This window comes from Pteropus alecto, unplaced genomic scaffold (assembly GCF_000325575.1).
Source record: "Pteropus alecto unplaced genomic scaffold, ASM32557v1 scaffold113, whole genome shotgun sequence".
Lineage (NCBI taxonomy): Eukaryota > Metazoa > Chordata > Mammalia > Chiroptera > Pteropodidae > Pteropus > Pteropus alecto.
In genome coordinates this window covers 2,834,973-2,857,466 of record NW_006433949.1, presented here as the reverse complement: position 1 = coordinate 2,857,466, position 22,494 = coordinate 2,834,973, and the positions used below count along the sequence as shown (strand labels likewise).

General features: G+C 35.2%; 1 protein-coding gene across 1 annotated transcript in view; it reads left to right on the top strand.

The window, feature by feature from the left end:
* MED13L (mediator complex subunit 13 like) overlaps window positions 1-22,494 on the top strand; it is a 232,608-nt gene that overhangs the window by 164,804 nt on the left and 45,310 nt on the right. The window contains exons 4-8 of the mRNA XM_006908585.3: window positions 10,305-10,450; window positions 12,984-13,175; window positions 13,546-13,734; window positions 17,323-17,488; window positions 19,588-19,692. Of these exons, the coding sequence (XP_006908647.1) occupies window positions 10,305-10,450; window positions 12,984-13,175; window positions 13,546-13,734; window positions 17,323-17,488; window positions 19,588-19,692 (798 nt within the window). The remainder of the gene's footprint in view (window positions 1-10,304; window positions 10,451-12,983; window positions 13,176-13,545; window positions 13,735-17,322; window positions 17,489-19,587; window positions 19,693-22,494) is intronic.

Genomic DNA, 22,494 nt, shown 5'->3' with positions numbered 1-22,494 from the left:
GTATTCCTAATATAAACTGATAATTCTTTAATATGGCACAGGGTATAAACCAGTATAAAATATTATAATATGATTTTTAAAAATGATTTAATATTGAAATATAAAAACTTTGAGAGTATCCTACCAGAATTTCTCCAGCTTCATATTTCTATCCCCTTTAAATTCTTTGGGCTCTTGCTATACATACCAGTGAGTATAGTTTCATATTAGTATTTTTTTTTTTTTAAAGTTTTTAGGTACTTTGCTTGAAAACTGTAAAATACTCAAGGGCTGATTCTGATCTTGTCTATTTCCGTATCCCTAATCTAGCAGAGTGTCTGGCACAAGATAGATAGTTGTGCTTATTAAATGTTTGTTGATTAGATGAGTTCTTCGGATAGTCTAGGTGCCAAACAAGAAGTGAGTACTCTTGATAGAGAAGAAACTGGTCTCTTCAGAAAGAGAAAGAAAGCTCTATGGAGAAAGTAGAAGTGGTGTTGGACTTTGGAAGATGGGATTTGAGGAGAATGAGGGAGTGGAAGAGTGTGTGGAGTGGCAGGAATGTAGATGGGATACGCATGAAGTATTAACCATGCCAAACTGGCTATTTCTGAGGGTTTGTACAGGGACGTAAAAGAGAGTTGCATCAGAGTACAGAAGGCCTGGACTGATATGCGGAGAGCTTTAGATTTTTCCTCTGGGCAGTGGGGGACTATGACATGGGACTGAGCAGTATAGATTTTGATTACCAATGTGTTTTAGGAGGATTGATTTGGCCATACTACTTAGGGTGGATAATAGGATAAAAGAACAGAATTCCTTAATGACATTTACTGAAGAGAAACCCTGCTGATCTATATGTCTGTTACTTATTCTGTGCTAGTCTCCTTCCTCGTTCAGAGAATATAAACTATTTTGGGTCCAAAGAGAGTCACACTATATTATATCCCATAGCTGTAAGGTAAGTGATATGCTCCAAACAGGCTCCCTGCAGAAGAACAGTTAGCAGGATCATCAGAAATATTCAAGACCAAGAAGTAGGTATCCCCTAATATAATCCTGGCTGGAATATCACAGTTTTACACTTGCGTTTTGCCCTGTCTGATGACTCAGGATTCCAGGCTTATTTCTGAGTCTTCTAGTAAAATGCTAGAAAATTTTAGAGGAAAGATATAAGGCTTTATATCACAAACTCATTAAGTATTAATGCAGCATCAACTCATACCAAGCACCGTGCTAAGTAGCGGGATCCTAAATGATAGGACGTAATTTCTGTTCTCACAAAATTTTGTCAGATGGACTAGACATAAAATGTGTGAACACTGAAGTGCTTTGACTGAGTTATACATACAGAAGTATGGGAACATTCAGCTTATTCTGGGACTTTAAAGATGATTTCTTGGAAAGATGAATAGGAGTCAGATGGAGGATAGAGCTAGTTTATTCTGGACAAAAGAACAGCAGAAACACAAATGTAGTCATATGAAACAGCATGGCATACGTAGTAATGAGGGTCCAGTCTTGAAAAAGGCTGGTCAGATGAAGCTAGAGGAGTGGTTCGCAGAGTGAGTGTGCCCTGGTGCTAATATTGAGCATTTCCTTTTTAACATTCTTCTTGCACTGATTACCAGGAGGTAATGAGTTTGTTATGTTTAGCTATTCAGCACTTAAGCGTTAGAAGAGCTTTCTCTGACACAGTCTGTGTGCATGTGTGTGTGCGTGTGTGTGCGTGTGATGATGATTCCTAGTTTAGAGAAAATACAAATCTGTTGTCTAAAACCCCGATGTCTAGGGAAGCTCCCAGATGGTGAGGTCGGAGTCCGTTGCTTTGACTGCTCACAAACTGACATTGCCATCTTTACCCACGGGTTACTTTGAAACAAAATATTTTGATGGTTTTTTTCTTAGTTCATTTCTGAAAGTAATAGGTCTTTGAAGCTTGGAATAGAGTTAGAAACATCTGGTGAAATATTTTGAGATATACTTGCAGCATAGGTGAAATGTAATAAAGCATCCAGAGGGGGTATGTGTGGGGAGAGAGGAGAGAGGAGGGAGAGCAGGAGAAGGCGAAAAGAAGGGAGGAGAAGCTGGGGAGAAGGAAAGGGGGATGGGAAACTTAAAATGATTTTAAACTTGAATAAGCCTCTTTAAGTCATTATATACTTGAAGTAAGAATTAATTTCATGTTTTGAAAATAGTTTAATAAATTGCTCTAATAATTCCTTATCAATAGTGTTTGTATAGATCACTTAAAATTACATTCTTGCAAATAACTTCTAGATTTAATATAAGCCCAGTTGTTTATTAGTCATAAAGTATTCTAGCATTTATTTTACTTTTATTCATGTATTGATTTTTTTTAAAAACAAGTGTCAATTGCTAAAGCTATAGAACAAACCCCTATAAAATCCTTAATGTGCATGTTTTCTAATACTATAATTATATTCTTGAATGTAATTTTTAAAAGGAAAACTCAAATCTCTGAGACAAAGTTACATAACAAACACACTGTCACATAAAGACTCCAAAAACTTCTCCTCCTACCTCATCATACCCTCTCCCTCTTCCTCTCCCCCCTCCCCTCTTCTTTTTCTCCCTCTTCTTTTCTCTTTCTCCCTACCTCTCACTCTCCCCATCTCTCTTCTTTCATTCTTTTTTCTCTTTTCTCCTCCCCCCTGCCCCCATCTGTCTCATTTCTTTCCCAGTATTTACAGAAAGAACATAATATAGATCGCCTTACAATTTACAAACTGTTTTTAGATCCCTAGCGCCTGTGGTTGGTATCCAGAGATGATATTAGAAAGTGATGAATGCTATGTGGGGGAGAGCGAAGAGAGTTATTGGGGGCTGTAACTTGATGAGGATAAACCTTGCTGAGGAGGTGGCATTTAAACAAACTTGTAGGAAGTGAGGCGAGAACCCTGTTGATATCTAGGAGGAAGAGAGTTCCAGACAGAGGGAACGGTAAGTTCAGTGGCTCAGAGGAAGAATTGTGATTGGTTTGTTTGGAGAATAGCAAGAAGGCTTATTGGGCTGGAATGGAGAAAGGGACGGGGAGAGAGCAATAGGTAATTTGGTCACAAAGGTAACTGGGGCTGGATGTTGGGATTTGCTGCATTTTTTACTATACTTTGTAAGATGGGAAGGCATTGGAGGATTAGTTTCTGAGTTGTCTGATCTGTTTCATTTGCCTCTGTCCTCGCTTCATTACCACCCTGTTGTAATTACTGTGGTTTAATAATCAGTCTTGATACTGGAAGGTTAAGTCTCTTGCTTCATTCTTTTTCAAAATTATATTGGCCATTCTTGACTCTTAGTTCTTCTGTTCTATATAAATTTTGGCATCAGCTTGTCAAAACACTTATTGGATATTGTTGGGATTGAATTGAATTTAAAGATAATTTGGGGAGAATTATAATCTTTATGATATCAATATCATCCAGGAATATGCTACATCTTTTAAAAGAGTTGATATCTTTAGTATTCTTCAAACCAACTGTTTTGTAAATTTTTCCATAGAAGCCTTACATGTTTTTTATTAATTTATTTTCTAGGTACCTTTTAGTTTTCATTGCTAGTACTAATGGTGTATTTTTTCCCACGGTATTTTCTAAAGGGCATGTTGAAACACAGCTGTTGTTGATCTTGTATCTGCCAACCTTACTAACTCTTGTTCTCTCTTATTACTTCCATTAGTCTACCTAATTGTCTGCATAGAAAATCTAAGAGATTTCTGTCATCTGCAAATAGTTACCTCTTCCTTTCCAGTTTTTATACCTTTTTTACTTTTCTTGTCTATTGCATTGACTTGGATATCTAGGACAGTGTTGTTACTATTATTTAATATCTTGGAATTAGTGTTCATGAGTAAAATTTTTAGGCGATGACTTTTTTTGTAATAACCACATCCAGTTTTGCTGTCAACGTTGTACAAGCATAATGAAAAGACTTGGGAGGCTTTCTCTTGTTTATTGTTTGTTGAAACAATTTGAATAGAGAGATTGATTATTGAAAGTTTTGTAAAACCTTCTAAGTTGGCATTGAGGTGGGTGGGTGCATTTCTTAATTATTTTCAAAACATTTTTTAAATCTTCTATTTTTATAGAAAATTATTTCATGTGTTTCAGACTTTCTGGCATAAAGTTAGTAATAGCATTTTTATCATTAAAACATTCCTACTTTATCTGTGGTTACTTCCTCTTTTTGGTTCCCGGGATTGTTTGTTTATGCCCCCTCCCTCCTTGCACTGGCATCTTCCCTTCCTCAAACCAGTCATCTTAGTGGTTTGTCTTCTTTTTAGTGTGCTTGCAAAACAAGTATTGATTTTGTTAATCCTTTCCATTGCTTTTCTTTTTTTTCTACTTTATTAATGTGTTTTTGTCATTATTACCTTTCTGTTTTCATTGAGTTTACTCTTTTTTGTTTTTTTCCTCCCAACTTTTGATTTGAATACTTATCTCATTTAAGATTTTCTTTTAGGTATATAAAGATAAAATTTATTCTCTAAGTGCTGTTTTCCCCAGATTGTGACATATATTACTTTTGTTGTTATTCCATTTTAAATATTTTGTGATTTCCTCTGAAACCCATGATTTATATAGGGAATGCATGTTAAAGTTTCCAAAGGGATTTTCTTTTAACCTTTAAAAAAGAACATGTTGATTTTTAACTAAATTGCACTGTGATTAGAGAATATATAGTCTATGTGTGATATCAATTCTTTGATATTTAGTTAGGACTTGTCTTGTGTCTTAGTACTCATTCCATTTTTGCACATTTTTCCATGTGTTCTTGGAAAGAGAATAGATTGTTTATTTCTGGAAAGCCAACATATATATTCAAGTTTATGTCATTTTAGTTTTTGTGTGTGTGTGTTCTTAATAATTGGCTTATTCCTTTAAATACTGAAAAAAGTATGTTAAAATCTTAATTAACTGCAGATTTGTCAGTTTCTCTTTGTATTTCTGTCAAATTTAAAAATATATTTCTAAGTTATATTGCGTACCATATGGCTGTGTACATACTTGTTCAAGAATGTTTAAATTTCTTGTTGAATTCCTCTATTTATTATAATGTAATGATGAATCTATGTTTTAAAAATATTTTATTGTTTTTTTTATTTCTATACCAGCTTTATTTTTATTTGGGTTTACCTGGCATATCATTTTGTACCTGTTATTTTATTTTCACAATGATATAGCTGCAATGCCTCTTTTTAAAATTTTCCTTTATGATGACAAACTCTCTCTAACTCAGTACCTTTGCACATATAATATCCTTTTCTTTGAATGTCTTTATCATTTTCTTCTTAAGATTCAAGCCTCTGTTTAAATGCTCCCTCCTTTTTTTCTGTTTTTCTCTGACCCATCTCTTTCTAAAATAGCACCCTCCATTATTTTCTATCTTAGTACCTTATTTATTTCTTTTATAACACAAAAGTTATTTGTAGATAATTTAGTAATATTAGTATTATATGTACTAACCGTTTTACTTACATGCTGATTATTCGATATTAGTCAGTACAGGGAGAAAGATATGACACTAGCCCTAAAGGGGTATTATGGTCCAGAGTAGGTATTTCAGTTGCAGAACCTGTAGCACATACAGAGGTAGAAATAAAGACTATTCATGAGTGAGAGAGAATGAGTAGGGGGCTACCTCTATAGAGAAAAGGAAATATGTCATCTTCAAAGACTCGGGAAGGGTGAGGCAAGGGTAACTGCAGACATGTGTAAGTGAAAAAGAGGTTAAAGAAAGAATTACCTGAATCAGACCTGATTTACTAAGTAAAAAGTGGAGAATAAATGGGAGTTGAGAAGGCTTGGAATAACTTGTTAAGTGGAGTACCCTAAAAGAATAGATGGGGTGAGGCTCCAATTTTAGTTTGGGTGAAATTACAATGTTTTTGATTCTGTGTATTCATTTGATAGTACCTTCTGGTCTATAGCAGTAGGGGGTTAATAGAAATGATGCAGGGGCTGGTTAATTTTAATATGTGAATGTAGCATCAATCTAAGGTAGCACATTATGAATGTACTATGAACACTATGCTAAGAATAGGAATCTGAATTTTTATTCTAACTGAGTTCTAAACCAATGGTCTCCAACCATTTTGGCACCAGGGACCGGTGCTCCTATGAGAATCTAATGCTTGATGATCTGAGGGGGGAGCTGAGGCGATGATGCTAGTGCTGAGCAGCGACTGCAGATACAGATGAAGCTTCGCTCACTTGCCGCTGCTCACCTCCTGCTGTGCAGCCCGGTTGCTAACAGGTCACTGACCACTACTGGTTCATGGCCCGGGAGTTGGGGACCCCTGTTCTAAACTACGTGTGTAACTTTGGGTACAGAGCTGCCTTCCCCCTGAATTAGAAAGGAGTTGAGCTTGATCATCTCTAAATCCCTTTTCAATTTTCAAATGATGAGAGTACATGAAATAGATAGATTTGAGTGATTTAAGGTTCAGATAAAAGTGGGCAATAAACGAGAATAAGAACAGGTATGGAACTTGTAATAACTTTTATCTCCTAACTTTTACCTCCTAACTTTATAATAACGCTATCTAACAGTATATCTGCAATTATTTATAAGGCCCTTTGTTTGCAGTGTTCTTCACAAATGTGATCTCATTTTACTTATTTAAAAATATAAGTCGGTAGGGGTAATAATTAATATCCCCTTTTATAGTGAGCTAGCTAGGGAAAAGTACATTAAATTTTAAGTCTAATTCAAGTCGTGCCTCTAATAATGGTATTGACAAGCCAGACTTTTTATCTCTATTTTCTCATCTGTGAAATGAGGGAGGTTGGCTTTTGTATCAGACTACCTGAATTTTACTTTTAGTAAGCAGGTTTGTGGATCTGAGAAATATGAGTTATATATTTGGATTTTATCAAGACATTTGACATAATCTTTGTGAGTATCCTTTGTCGGCAAGGGATAGTATATGGGTGGCAGCATTCTGGTGAATTTGTAACTTGGGAATTATCTGCTAAGATGATACCAGGATTCAATCCTCGGTGTAGTCTTTTTTTTTTTTTTTTTTTTTTTGGCTAGTTTTAGGAATGACGTAGATAAAGATATTGATGGCTTGCTGATCAAATAGCCAGTATGTTGGATAACAGAATCAGAATCAAAGATGATCTCAGTAGGCTTCAACTAAGAGCCAGAAATGACAAGATGAAGCACCATGATTCCTCTGGTGCCTTCCTCTTGTTGGGCCAACAAGCTCACTGCACGCGGAAAGGACGGAGGGCTTCTTTCAGATCTTGCCTCCATTACTTTCTGCGTGACATATGGCCCCACATTCAAAGAGTATAAAAGACTATTGTGAATTCTCTCTTTCTTCCCTGTTCTTCATGCCATTTCATTCCCCAAAGACAACCAAGGTTATTAGGTTTTTAAAAGTATATCCTTCCAGAGAAATTTTATGCTAGTGTAAGCAAATTGTGTGTGCATATATTTTACCCTGGTCACCCCTCCCCACCTTTTTTTTAACAAATGGGAGCATATTATTCACAATGTCTTTTTTTATTTTTTGCTTTGAGGGGGGTTTTTTTTTTTTTTTTCATATTTTTGAGTTTATGTTGGAGGTTTTTCCTGTACCAGTATGATCATTTTCATTTAAGTGGTTGCACAGTATTAATTTGTAGGGATATATCATACTTTAGTTAACTGGTCCTTTACTGATGGGCATTTTGACTGTTTTCAGTTTTTAACTTTTACAAGCAGGGCTGTAATAGTTAACGTACAGTAGTTTTTTCTGTGTAATAAAGTCCTAGAAATGGTATTGCTGGGTCAAAAGGGAATTCTACTTTCCAGCGTCAGTATTGTCATCCTTGCCTTCTTGCTTCACATGATCTTAGAAAAAAATAGAATTGGATAGCTGGAAAGAGATTTAGGTTCTCGAAGTGTCATCCTTGGGCAAGGAGTAGCAGCAGCAGCACTTTGGCACTTGATACAAATGCAGATTCATAGGGCACACCCCAGACCTCCCGAATCACGGGGGGTGGGGGGGGCCAGCAATTTGTGCCAACAACTGATTTTACCTGTGAGGAAGTTATGATCCGAAAGGTGAAGTAATTTACCAAAAATTATATAGTTATCGGTGGGTCTCTGTTATATTTCCACCGTAACTTGTTATTTTTCTTATGTTGTTTTAGTTTAAAAATATATTTTGTTTTTAAAGTTATCAATATAAAAAATAGGTCATCGATTTAATTTCTACGTTTTTCATTTGGGCTTCTCTTCTGTGTCTTTTGGGACATAGTAAATTCAAGTGAATACTGTGTTAAAGTTTCATCATGATTCTTTAGATTCAGCTGACTTTTTAAAATCAGACCTTAAATTGGCTCCCTGTTATTTTTCACATACAAGTCTCTTTGTTGTCTCAAGGGATGACCTCTGACTCTTTTTCCAACTTCTTTCCCATCATGTCACACCGTTCTTCCCTTTAGAATTTCCAAATGATGTCCTGCTCTTACCTGCATCTGCTGCTTGCCTCATGCCGTCACTCTCACCTTTTCAGTGTGCTTCCAAAACCCTATTTTCATTTGTTCTTCTCTTCTTGAAGCACTTGGATCTTCCATATTGAACAAATCAGAACACCTTAGCCTTCCTATAGGTTTTTATTTTTATTTCTTTTTCTGTATTTGTGCCTGACTTTAATTTATTGATGTGCATTTATGTCACTTTTTTAGCTTATGCACCTCTTGAGGGCAAGGGCCATGTTTTTATTCAGTGTCACTAAAGGCTCCTTGCACCATTCTTTGCATTTACTAGTTGATGGATAAATATTGGTTGCATTTGTTCTCATGCACGATTGGGAATCAGTGGAAAAGAGAACATATCTGTAACTAACCAGTTGTTTTATAAATATGCTATTTACTACATGATAGTAGGCATGCATAGGATAACTCAGCTCAAACCTCTTCACTGAAATTTACAGATAATAAATTAACCAGTCCAGAATCAGTAAACCTATATTTTGACCTTATTATGTGCCAGGTGTAATGTTCGTTGAAGATGGTATGTTTCTAGTGTCATTTTCATAAATAAAGGACAGTGCATTTTTACTATTGACACTTCTTTATACCTGTATGCATTATTTCTTCTTTGTGAACTTGAAACTTAAAAAGTCTGGTATCAAGAGGATGTTAAACTTTTGAAAGTTCCTACAAAATTTTAGTTACTATCTTAAGTTTATTGTGTTGTGCTAAATACCCAAGTACCAATGCTAGGTGTGTCCTATTGATGAAACTTCACATTCTAGTAAAACACAAAATTTTCTTAGGTTATCTCAACACAGTTGCAAAGAAGAATATATATGCTTCACTGTGTGATAGAGTAGAAATTTTATCATTTTTAAATTTTCCATTAAAGCCTTATAATTTTATACTTAAAATTTAATTTTAGGGTAGTACTTAACACACACTTTAATAATGTAAGAACTTTTGAAAAGAAGCACACCTTGGAAATAATTTTTCCAATGATGATTGCCTGGCCTACAGTGATTTGGATTCATCAGGCATGTGTTCTTAAGAGCCGTCTTGAGAAATGGAGATGTTATGGCTGGCTAGGGCCGAAGTTAACAACTTCGAAAGAATGTATCACTGTAGTAATTTTGAAATTATTTTTCTCTAGGATACATAATTTTTGTCAACTTTTAGCTAATTGTGTGGAAAATGGAGGTGTGTGAAATGCTTTAATAAAACTTTGCGATCAGAAGGAAAATGCAAAAATAAATATAATAGATTACCAGCTAATTTAGACACTTGTATTACTTTAGCAGTTGTATGTTGTGAATTTACATACAGCAGTGTCTTTAATGATTATTTTAAAATCAACAGCTGTACCTTATTGTCATGTTGCAAGCTTATAAATTTGATGTTATTGTATGTCACACCAAACATAAGCAAAACTGTTTTGTCATTGTCCCTCGAATCAGTTAAAAGCCAGTTCAGATACTAGTAAATGATAAGGTAGAAAAATGTTATTCTTTTTCTGTCCTTAGGAATTTAATTTCGGCATAGGAGACTTTATGCAAATGAAACAGAAAGCATTCTGCACGATCGCTTTCAAAATTTCACAATATAACATAACTAATTTTTCAGATTTATCTGGCAGTTTTAATTTAGTTTGCCAACATATTATTTTCACATTATTTGTCCACAGTCAACTATAAAATTATGCTGTCAATATCATTAGGGGGCAAGCTTTGCTGGATGCTTGATAAAATAAAGCTGTATCCCATCTCTAGTTCCTATATGTAGCGTTCACTTTTTACCAAAATAAAAGAGTTGAGCTTCTCATTGTTTCTTTTTTAGTGAGCATTTGTCCTGTGCTTTCACATTCTTTCTTCATGGGGAAAGTAATGTATGCACAAGTGTGGAGATTGCCCAACACCAGCCAATTTATTTGATCAATGAGGAGCATATACACATGGCTCAGTCTTCACCTGCACCATTTCAAGGTAAGTGAATGATGCTGCTGCAGCTCTCCACCCTTCCCCATTAAGTGGATAACCACCTTCCCCAGTGATATTTTGCAGAGTGAGATGTTATATTAAATGGATATTTTAAAGGTAAGCATAAGGGTCAGTTTCTGAAGAAGAAAGATAAGACCACCATATCACATACACACAAAAATAATGGCTTGCTGGTTTTTTGCTGAAAGTTTATCAGATATGCAGTGTGGTTATACGTGAAGTTGTATTGAGGAATAAAGTGTAGAGAATTTCTTTCAGAGCAGAAGATCAACAAGTATTTGAAAAATATATTCCAAAGAGTAATTGACAAATCTTATAAATTAAAGGTTTTCCTTGTTTTCTCTGTTCCATAGTTTCAGAAATATAATAACTTGCAGATAATTACTGTTAGACTTAGAATTTGAAATTTCAACCAAAATCAAATATTTAGAGTTGTATAATACATAGTTTCTTCAGTGATGTTAATATCTTCATTATTTTCTTTAATTATAGACTACATTGGTTTTAGGCATTTGGTTGTAATTTAACTTACACTTATTTGTATTTTTATTCTCAGCTTATCACCTAAATGTTACCAAAATAACTCCTTGTTCCTTTTCTCTATCTGTGCATTTTATATCTTTGGTTTTGTCTTTGGAATTTAGAATTTTTTTATCAATAACTTTTTTAATGTTATGATATTAGATTGAACCATATGGAAAAACCTTTTTTGGTTCAATCTAATTTATCATTACTAGAGATGTCTGATAGAAAACATCTTAGTATAGCACACACTGTAATTTAAAAAAAAACACTGATATTTTACCAGGCTTTACTAAAGTATTTTTATTGACATAACAGTCTGTCATGAGTGTTTAGCCTCCGTATTATTTATGATTGCTTTTTGGTTTTCATCTGATTTAATTTTGGAATCATCTGATTTAATTTGATGAAAGCATCTGTTTCTTGCTCTAAAGATAATTAAGTCTTTTTTAAAAATGTTAAAAAGAACATTGAATCTTCATTTAACTGTGTCCTAATTATTACCTACTTTTGCCCCTACCTTCCATTTGCAACACATTTTAAGCTATGTACTTTGTTATTCTGTAATTCTGGGTGTTTTATGTATGAACTACTACATAAAACAACCCAATTCTCAAACCTACACTTGAGAGTGGTGCAGTATGTGCATATTATGGATTGTCAGAATTATTTAAATACTGTTTCCTTGACTGCGAAGCTGCTGAGGACCGTCTGACTTCATTCTAGACTTTATCCCTCAAAATAAAAGCAGTTATTTATGATAACAAGGAATTACCAGTCATGAAGGAAGGTAACTAACCTAAGCTGGGAAAGATAATATTAGCCATACCAGATTCTTATAGACCACTTATTTTAAATCTTACTATTTTGTTACTAATGCCTCAAACCATAGAATTTTGTTGGACATTATCCTATTTATTTCCCATGACTGATGTGGAGGAGATACATTCTTAGGGCAGGTGCTGAATTATGTAGTGAACATAATTAACTATATTGATATGGGAATTTCCTAGAAGTGTTAACCCAGGAAAATTGCCTTTGATAACTGTGTTGGTTGGAGTCAGGAATTTTATCCGATTTGGATTAGTAAGGAACAGCAGAAAGGCACAAAGAATATGTGATGTCTCCAGCTATCTCTGTCTTAATTGATGTGATATATCACCCAGCTGTAAAAAAAAAAAAATAAAGCCATCAAAAGGAAGATATTCCATTTAATAACTACGCTGAGATTTTTTAAAATTAGGATTAAGAAAAAGTGACCTTTATCCCCAGAAAAGTGTTGCTCGGAGGGTTGAAATACTCACCCCAAGGTTAATAGCTGGCTGGGTTACTCTCAGTACTGTGTTAACTACATTTTTGTGTCTAGCTCAGTGAAAATGACATCAGGGTCAAATACTGAAAGAGAAAGATAGAAGGACTTGAAGTTCTTTAGTAAAATAAATTTTATTTAGAGTTGTTTCATCCACAGACCTCTAAAACAGTTATAACTGAAATTAAAGCTAAGCATATGTTTTAGACTTTATAAATTAGGACTTTTCTGCTATTCGAAGTTTTATTTCTACATTACTTTTTAATTACCACAGATTTTAAGAAGTATCAGAAACTACAGGGAGAGTATTCAAATTCTAGGCAGGTTTAGGGGTTGTATGTATGGAACAGTTCTGTTGCCAAAGATTTGGTGTTTACATGGTATAAGCTATTATCAAACAGATGGGTATATGCTTTAATATATAGATAGTTAATATACTTTGTGTTGACATAGCTGTCTCCCCCATTTTACTTCCTTCAAAAACTGATGTGAGTTGAGAGGCATATAAATAAGTATTAAAATGAGAAACTTCTAAAAAATCACATTTTAAAAAGAGTTAGGAAATAAAGAGCACTAAACATTAAGTGATGCTATGCTTTGACCTTAAATTATCACATATGTAGCATTACACTTAAGTAGGAATTATTACTCTGATATGTAACATAATGTTTCTCCTCCCTGCCTTAGTACTGGTAAGTCCTTATGGATTAAATGGCACACTAACAGGCCAAGCATACAAGATGTCAGACCCAGCCACTCGTAAGTTGATCGAGGAATGGCAGTATTTCTACCCAATGGTGCTGAAAAAGAAAGAAGAATTGAAAGAAGAGGAGCTGGGATATGACGATGATTTCCCCGTGGCAGTAGAAGTAATCGTTGGTAAGAGAAAGTATTTCGCCTGAAGAACTTTATTCTCTCTTCTTCATCTTCCTTAATTTAAAAAGATAATCACTCAGATTCATCAAAAATAATCTCCATAATTTTCTCATTTTTTAAAATTCTCTTGACACAGTGGTATATGCTGAATAGTTATCTTGCCTGAAGCGCCAATGGTCCCTGTATTTCAAATGCTATTATAATGTTAGAACAAATGTTTAAACAGCTATTAACTTAGGAGAGAATGAAACGTATCACTTGGTGGAGTTCCTAATGAGCACCTCACTGTCACCAGTGAGCTTTAACTCTGACCGTGGGAATAATAGAGTTGGCAGTCTAGTGTAAACTTTTCCTCCTTGCTCTCTCCTTCCAGGTGGCGTTCGGATGGTTTATCCTTCAGCTTTCGTTTTGATCTCTCAGAATGACATCCCAGTTCCTCAGAGTGTTGTCGGTGCTGGCGGCCACATTACAGTTGGGCAGCAAGGACTTGGTAGTGCAAAGGACCCAAGTAACTGTGGGATGCCTCTCACCCCTCCCACCTCTCCAGAGCAGGCTGTCATAGGTGAGTACAATCCAGGAATGTCCTGGGTAGAGGATATCCCAGAAAATCATGTAGTTCCCTCGCCATGGAACAGGTAAGAAAACTCACACTGAGAAATTCCTGGTGGAAGAGATGGAGGTGGAGTAACATGGGCATTTTACAAAACGGAGAAGGAAAAACTTGAACAATTTAGTTTTTTCTCTTATGTCAAGAGAATTTTAACATAACACATTAACCCCCCTTTATACACATGTGGACATGTGCCCATACACGTGGTCAGGAGACAAGATGTAGGCTGCTTTTTTATTTTGAACAAATGGAAAACACTGAATTAGAGAATGGCTGAAGCCTTTGCTCAGTTGACTGTTGCCAGCAGGGACAAGTCTTGGATAGTTGGTTCCTATTATATATAAAGTTAGATTAGCTCCCAGGAGCTCTAAGTAAATGCTTTGTCCTATCAGTATCTCTCTACATTAATGATAAATGTTTTTACATGTGAAAAGTTGACAGTTTCCCTTCGTGGAAAAATTCGGAAATTGTTTAAATTGGGAGAATTTTGCCTTCTTTGTTGAATAGTACATTTCTTATATTACATTTTGTTGTAATTGACTTTGTTTTCATTGGAAAGCTAGTAACTAAGGAAAGGATATTCATCATGCTTGAGCTGAAATGAGATTATTTATAGGCATTTAATGTGGGCCATGTTGGCAGGGATGTCAGAGTAAATAAAGTCTTGGCGCCTAACATTTGAAAATAGACCCTCAAGCATGATACACACGTACATGGTGATTTTCATGAGGATTAGATAAGACAGTGTTTTAAAGTTTCTAGCATAGTGCTTGGCACATAGTGGACATTCAGTAAATATTCATGATTAAACAATATATTAAGAAAAGTATAAGACCTTGTGATTGAACACACCTAATTTTAAAAGACCTTGTGATTGAACCTACCTAATTTTAAAACCTGTCTATAGCTTTTAGTAGGTGAATGACCTTATTTAATTCTCATACTTGTTCTGAACCTCAGTTTCCTTCTTTGTTAAATACTACATACTTTACAGGATTATTATACATATTAGATAATGTACCTGACAGTGTTGTGTGAACAATAAAGCATTATGTAATGGTAGTGTAAAAAATTTAAAGCAGTCCTCAAAACTCCAGTCTTAGCACACATTATTATGTTATCTGGAAAGAATTATCAGATATTGTGTGGGAGACAGAAATGGACAACATGTAGCCTCTGTTTTTAAGTTACGTAGTTGCTAGGATGATGAAAACATGTACATCCAGCTCTAATATGGCAGAACAGAGATTTGGATGATTCCTTGTGAATGGATTTGCTCAAGCAATTTTTTAGAAAAACTACTTTGGAAAAGAAAAACTACTTTACAGTTTTTATAATAATCATCATAGAGAAGATATATTAATCACTAGAATTATCAGTATTTTGAAAAGTTTTAATCACATTTTACATAGACGTTTGGATTTTTAACAATTGTACTATGTAAGTTGTCTTCAGTTTTTTGTGTGTGTTTCTTTTGCCTGATACTTAGTGAAATTTGTATTCAACTTAGAATTGAAGGACTGCTGTGTGCATGATGCCTTGACCTTTGATTGATCAGTTCAGAACTCTAAATTTCATACCTCAGAACCAAGAGGTTTTGTTTATGCTGAATTTCAGTGTGGACTTCGTAACTATAGATATTCCAATTCCTTTCCCTCTATCTCTGTGTATGTCATTGTGGTAGGCTCTGGGTAAATAAATCCCCTGACGCTTCCTCTCTCCTGGAAACAAACAAGCAAGCAAAAAAATAAATAAAACCTCCTGGAATCTTTGTTGTAAAACGAATTTGTCTAGATTTTCACATCATGATATGTTGAATTAATGCCCCATCAGAATCCTGCTCAGCCTCGCCATTCTGCAGTTGACTAACATTGAACATTGCCATGTGTTCCTAGGTATAGGACAACGTGGGTTATTTTGCATCCTAAAGTGGCCAAGGGTCTCCTAGAGTAGCACTTGTTCCAGTCACATCACTCATGCCTCACTTGGCTTTTCTCTTTATGGAGACAATTCTAAGAAACAGTGTTCAACATGCTTTTAACAGCATGGAGTGCAAGGCTTGTTTAATTCCACATAAGATAAACCCACATTAAAAGCTACTGAAAAACATTAACCCAACTTTAATCTGTGGCTTTTTTTCCTTACCCCTCTTCTTTTTGGTTATAAATTATTCCTTTTAATACATGGGCATGTGATCTCTTTAGCTATATTGTAGAGTGTTTGGGGGCAAAGGGCTATGTTATCTACTTCTGTTCATTTCTTTACTTTGCCCAATTTTAGAATAGGCATTTGAAAATCCATTGTAAAACTGAATTATTTTGCACCATGAACTAGGTCAGGGAACTTTTTTATGTCAAAGGGTAGCAATAAAAGGCCAGATTTCTTGCCTCTTTAATTTATCTTATTTGTAATAAACAGTACTTTTCTGGAGAACAAAAAATCTTCGCTTCCTTAGAACGTAAGCATTTGGAGTTGTTTTTTTCCTTTATTTTTTTAAAAACTAGAGCTGATCCTAACTATTCATCTCCTAATGGTTGTGTTGCACTGCTACCAAGAATATTTGTGATATAAGGTTGCTTCTTTCTTTTTCATACGAGACTGGAGTATCTAGAGTGCTTAAAATTGATTATTTCAGTCAAGATGTTTTCCATCATAGTTCTGTTCAGAATAAAACATACAGTATATTTATGAAATCAAATAGATGAAAGAAATTGAAATATAATACTGGAAATTGACTTCAGTATTTGTTTTGTACAAGATAGAAGTAGTAAAGTATTCATAATATAACCAATAACCAGTATTATCAGCAATCGTAATGAACATAATAGAAAGAAATGCATTACATGCCAACTATAGTTGGAAAAACAATGTGGAGTTATTAGAGAGAAACTGGTGAATATTTTAATCCTCTGATATAAAATGTCGAGACAAGCTCTTTCAGTGTTTAGTATTAAGCTTTCATAAATAGTGTCAGGCATAAGGACAAACAGTTCCACACACAAATTTGAAATTTGACCTTGTTAAAAGCTTTGTGCCATTAAGTTTTTTCTCCTACCCAGGATACTGTGTGCAGTTGTTACATAACCATTTAGTTAAACAAGCATAAAGCTCCCTCTACTGTTTTGTTTTGCCTCAAAATGTATTTATTGCTTTGGGATTTAAACATTCAAAACAATCCATGAATGTTACTATCTTTGATATTATGATATATGAACCCTTCCATATAAATTATCTCCGCTACCCATGGAGTAGGAATGCGTCTGTATGGGTATGCCCTTGAAGAGAGTGTGACTGGGCGAGTATTGATGTAATGAACTATTTTAGGGAGAACATAAGAGATCATGCAAAGTACCAGAAAAAAAGGCTATGCCGACACAAATTATACTCATAACTACAGATAGTGTTACTGCTGGGGTTAGGGGCAAATCTACATGAATATGAATTTCAGCGATTAAAATGTTTATGTTAAATAAGCCAGCAGTCCACTCAATAGAAGAACTTTTCAGAAAAATGACATTCCGTATTGTTTTTCTTTTCCAGGTGAGAGTGGAGGTACTCAGAGTGCTGTCAGTCATGTAGGTTCCCAAGACGGGGGAATGATAACTATGCACAGTCCAAAGAGATCGGGGAAGATTCCTCCAAAACTCCACAATCATATGGTCCATCGAGTCTGGAAGGAATGCATCCTCAACAGAACCCAGTCCAAGTATGTTTATTGCATTACTTCTAAATCATAGTTTAGTAACCATTTTCTTTGATTACTACATGAAGAGGGTCAATCACATTGCACTACAGTGTGACCAAACCTGAGGGGTCATTGGAATGACATTTCATCTTTTTGTACAGTAGTGTAAAATGCAAAACAAATATGTTAAAATAAGGGTGTTGACTTTACTTGATTTATTTATTCGGGAAATTTTGAAATTTCTGATCACCTCAGTATTAGCCTTGTGTTCATCTGACATTTTTTAGCATGAAGGCTCAGGACAGTAATCAGTGGGTTTGGTTTTCCTTTGTATACCAATTTATGAATGTTTCCTATTTACAAAGGGAAGTGACCTTCTTTGTCATGTTTTGTATAGTACATTGGCCTTGTTTTAATTGACATACATTTCTAAACTGAATTGATTACCAGTTGCTGTGCGTCTCTTTGTTGATTTAGGAGAACTATATTCTTTTCTTCAGTCTCTACCCACCTTTCCTTCCTTTCTTTTTTCCCTTCCTTCCTTTTCTTCCCTTCTTCCTTTTCTATCCTCCCTTTCTCCTCTCCTTAGCATATTTTTAGAAAAGAGGAAGAGGAGACTACTGGTGATTATTTTAATGTGGATAATAATGACAAAAAAGTATTCAATAATCAAGATTACATAAGCATTCACTTATTAAGATTTCCATAAACACATTCAGCATATTTTCCTATCTGTTTATATATGATTGAAATGTCCACTTTCTTGACTGATGCAAATAAACAAATTAGTCTTGGTTTTCTGGAACAGAATAAATCTGGACATTCTTGCCAATAACTGCTAAGAACTCACTTATTTAGAAGTCAAATAAATGGCTCTTATGACTGCTATTCAAAGTTTTATATACAGATTTAAAAACCTGTCTTTTGGACCTAGCATTTGGCAAATTCATACTATACATATATCTATTTCTCAGTGAATTGGTTCTAGGATAGACTGCTGAAGAATATGTAGTAGAGAAAATTAAAATCATTGCAATGGAAAATATGTCATTCTATAATTAAAAAGGTATCTCTAGTCACTTAAAAATAATCCTTTCCTTTAGAATAAGTGGTACAGATATTTTCCTTTCTATCTGCAATGCTCGGACAATTTCCAAGTTAACATTTTCTTTTCCTCTCATTTACCATTTTTGATTTTTACCACCACTAACCTTTCATCTTTACCAACTCTTAACGGACCGTAGCTCCTCTGTCAGCAGCACAGAACTGAGAAGCGAGACACCCAGAGTGTCAGGGACGGTAGAGAGAAGGAGAATTCCTTGTGCAGCCATCATTGAAACACTTTGTAGAGTCAGCATTAGCAAAATCAGTAACACAAAACTATTGTCCAGTGTTCTGTGTAGTAATAAACATCTTTTCACTGTGTATTAATAAACATCTTTTTGCTACCAATTATCAGTGATATATAGGAGATATTTTTGTTTCTTGTCTTTTGGTTTACATTACAAGTGTTGAGCACTGCTCTTAAATGCTGGTAAATACAGGAGTTTTAAGAGCGATTTAAGAAGTCTGTTCACAAATGCTATAAAAAAGATAATTTTTAAAAATTGAAGTTATTTCTACAAAATTGAAGTGATTTATTTTAAAGCAACATTTGATAGTACTAGATAGTGTTTTAATTGCTAAGTGTACCACCCATATTAAATTGTGCATTAAACTTAAATAGAAATATTCTGGATCCTCCTTCTGATCCTGCTTCTAGTGCAGTCTTTTGGATCTATAACCAGAAGTGATATTGCTGGATCATACAATAACTCTATTTTTAATTTTTTAGGAACCACCATACTATTTCCCATAGCTGGCACATCATTTTACGTCTCCATCAACAGTGCACAGGGTTCCAAGTTTCTCTACATCCTCGACAACACCTCCCTCCTTTCCTTCCTCCCTCCCTTCCTCCCTCCCTCCCTTGTGTTGTCTTCCCACCTCCCCTGCCCACAACTGTCTAGCAGCAGGATACTATTACTATGTAAAATACAGTGACTTCTTTTCAACATTTTTCCCCAGAGGTGTGAATATTATCTCATATTTACACAAATCACATTTTTAACCCTTTTTAGGAGGAGCCAAATGTCAACTCCAACTCTTGAAGAAGAGCCTGCTAACAATCCTGCTACTTGGGATTTTGTGGATCCAACCCAAAGAGTCAATTGTTCCTGCTCTCGGTAGGTAGTGGAAAAGGCACAGTGGTCTTCAGATGGAATGGTGGCACGTTGTTGTTGGCTGTCTCCTGGCCTCTCAGAACCCTTCTTACCTGTTTTGTTTTTAAATCCTCTTCCTCCTCCAGTAGAGAAGAAAACGATCGATCTTTTCTTCTATGCAGATAATACAGTTCATTGTTAGGACTCAGAAGAGAACCTTTTTAGACAACTGGCCCTGTTATCACTTTGCTCCCATAAATTTCTTCAAGGTAGCTGAGTCAAAACTAAAGCCACCAATTTGACAAGACAGTCCCTTGCCCTTTGAATGAGTATTTAATTACTCTTAATTTTAAAGTAGAGATTAATATTAAACAAACTGGCTTGAGTTCATAGAATTTGGATTAAATAGACCTTCCACAGATAATTTGTTTTGGTGGTGATGTTGGTGTTTTTTGATGAATGAAGCAGATATTTGTAACAACACTTGCCAAAAGGTAAGATTCTTGCTCGTTCATTTAGATATTTGAATAGAACCCCAAATTGTTTTCTATAGCAAATTTTTGCATTCCTCATGGATATTTCCTTGTAATAGGAAAGAATTTTATTGTTATAGGTTTTCACTAGGGTTCTTATATATATCTTAAGTGTATGTCAGCCTTAACTTTCTCAGCTCAGTTGACTGTTAGAACCAGTGTTGATGATTATTCACATAATGAGGAATTTAGAGTAGCTTTGCTTCCCAAGTATGTATTTTCACATTTTATACTGTTCAATACTTATAAAAAAGATCAGTTGAGATAAGTACGTTTAAGAGATGGCCATTTATTTCCATAGTTTAGATCGGGGTTCTTAATGTGGCACAAATGAATTGGCTTTGGGGAAGGAAGGTAGTCAGTATGCCCCCCAAGAATATACGCAGACTCGTGTGTATATATGTGCACACTTATGCAACAATTTTGACGCTTTCTTCCTGTCTTCCCCTGCCCCTTAAGTTGATCCTCTTTTTATCAGGCTCTGCCTTGGTAGTCAGCTTTTTCTTGAGAAATGCTATAAGTATCAGCTTAATGAAACTCATGATTGATTTTTCAAGGAGGTGGTTTTTGAAGAAGTTATTTGCTCATTAAGGGACCTCTCTCTGAGCATGTGAGAACCTCTCGTCTCAGGATAGGTATAGAATACCACTTAAATACCTTTTGCCGCACGTTGTAAATTGTGCGACAAAAAGTATTTTCCTCTTAACTTTTGTTTTTAAACAGCTCATCGCCAAGATATAGTCCACCTTTAGAAAGTACGTAGGGTATAATTTTTAGTGTATTTAACTTCACTTGTTCCTACATCTTATTTGTCCTGCTTTTTTCCTTAATCTAGGTTTCTTCCACTTTTTAAAAATAACTCTTTTACTGACTTCTATCACATTATTATTTGATACCTTGAATTATTTTTACCTGAAGTGTAAATAAATAACACTTTTTCTTTTGTCTTCTGGGGTTATTGCTATATTTCCTCACTAAATTCAAATACCTGCAGATCTTTCTTGCATTCCATTGCATTGACTTCCATCAGTATAAATATTGATCTATAGACCTGACTTCTCACATGTATTCTGGTCTTGTATTTTGGGGGTGCCTTTAAGAAATAGTCTTAATTTAGACATGTCTGTTTCCTCCCAAATCAGGTACCCTACTGTGGCCATTTGTATCACAAATTTCCCTTCTCAGCCCAGAGAAGGGAAATTTATCATTTATTTCTAGGTCAGTTTTATCATTGCATTTTAAATGACTTTTTTTGAACTGTCTATTATAACCATTCTACGTTCCTTATTCTTTTAGCCACAATGTATTTCAACTCTATCTTTATTTGGCCCTGTCTCTGATCCTTCTCGCTACCAGACCACCCATATAGTTAGCCTTCTGAGCCTGCTCTTCCCACTGCATGCTTCAGCAAGGTCCCTTTCCTGTTCAGAAATTCGCAATACTCATTTGTTACTTACTGATGTATGCCTAATTCTGACCATTTCATAATGTAGCTGAGTCATTAAATACAATGGGAAAAAAATGACTTTATAAGATTATCCACTTTGCTAAAAGCCCTTACTTTGAAGAGGCTACTATAAAATATCTATCAAAGGACTGGGTATGGTTAAATGCTTTCTGAGAAAATCCAAGTCAAAAAATTTTATGTAAAAGACTTTTAGAGCTCAGGTTTTAAAATAAGCACCCTTAGAAGATGACATTGAGATACATTCAGATGAGACATTCATCTGTTACTGTGATCCTGTGCCCTGGGGATTTAAAGCACAGTTTTTGGCTTGTTGACAGTAGCTTTAGACAACCTTCTTCAGAGTTAGAATTTATTTTTTTTAGTATAGCATAGACTTTAGCAAGAGTGTTTTCAGGTTATCTACTACAGGATTACCAAACCCATGGTGGAATGGGCCACTCCTCGAGGAGTGGCCCATTCCACCATGGGTTTGGTAATCCTGTAGTAGATAACCTGTTAAATGGCCTTACGGGGCAGGGTGGCCATCCTGCTGTCCCACTAAACCATCCCATTATGCCACACAAATCCATTTTACTGCCCACCAGGGCATCATTTAGTGCAATGCAGCAGTAATTTAATGCCACCCTAGTGGCCTCTGAGCGTTACTGGTGAGCTCACATTTTTCCCTGGGAGTGATTTGTGTAATGGGAGGAACTGGCCGACCTGCCATCTGACTTGGTTGCTCGGGTTGAACTTTGGCATCACTAGGGCTCTTCCAGAGCAGCTTCTCACACCTGTTCTTGCCAAAAAGTGTGTCAGCGTGTGAGCAGACTCGCTGTTCCTGCC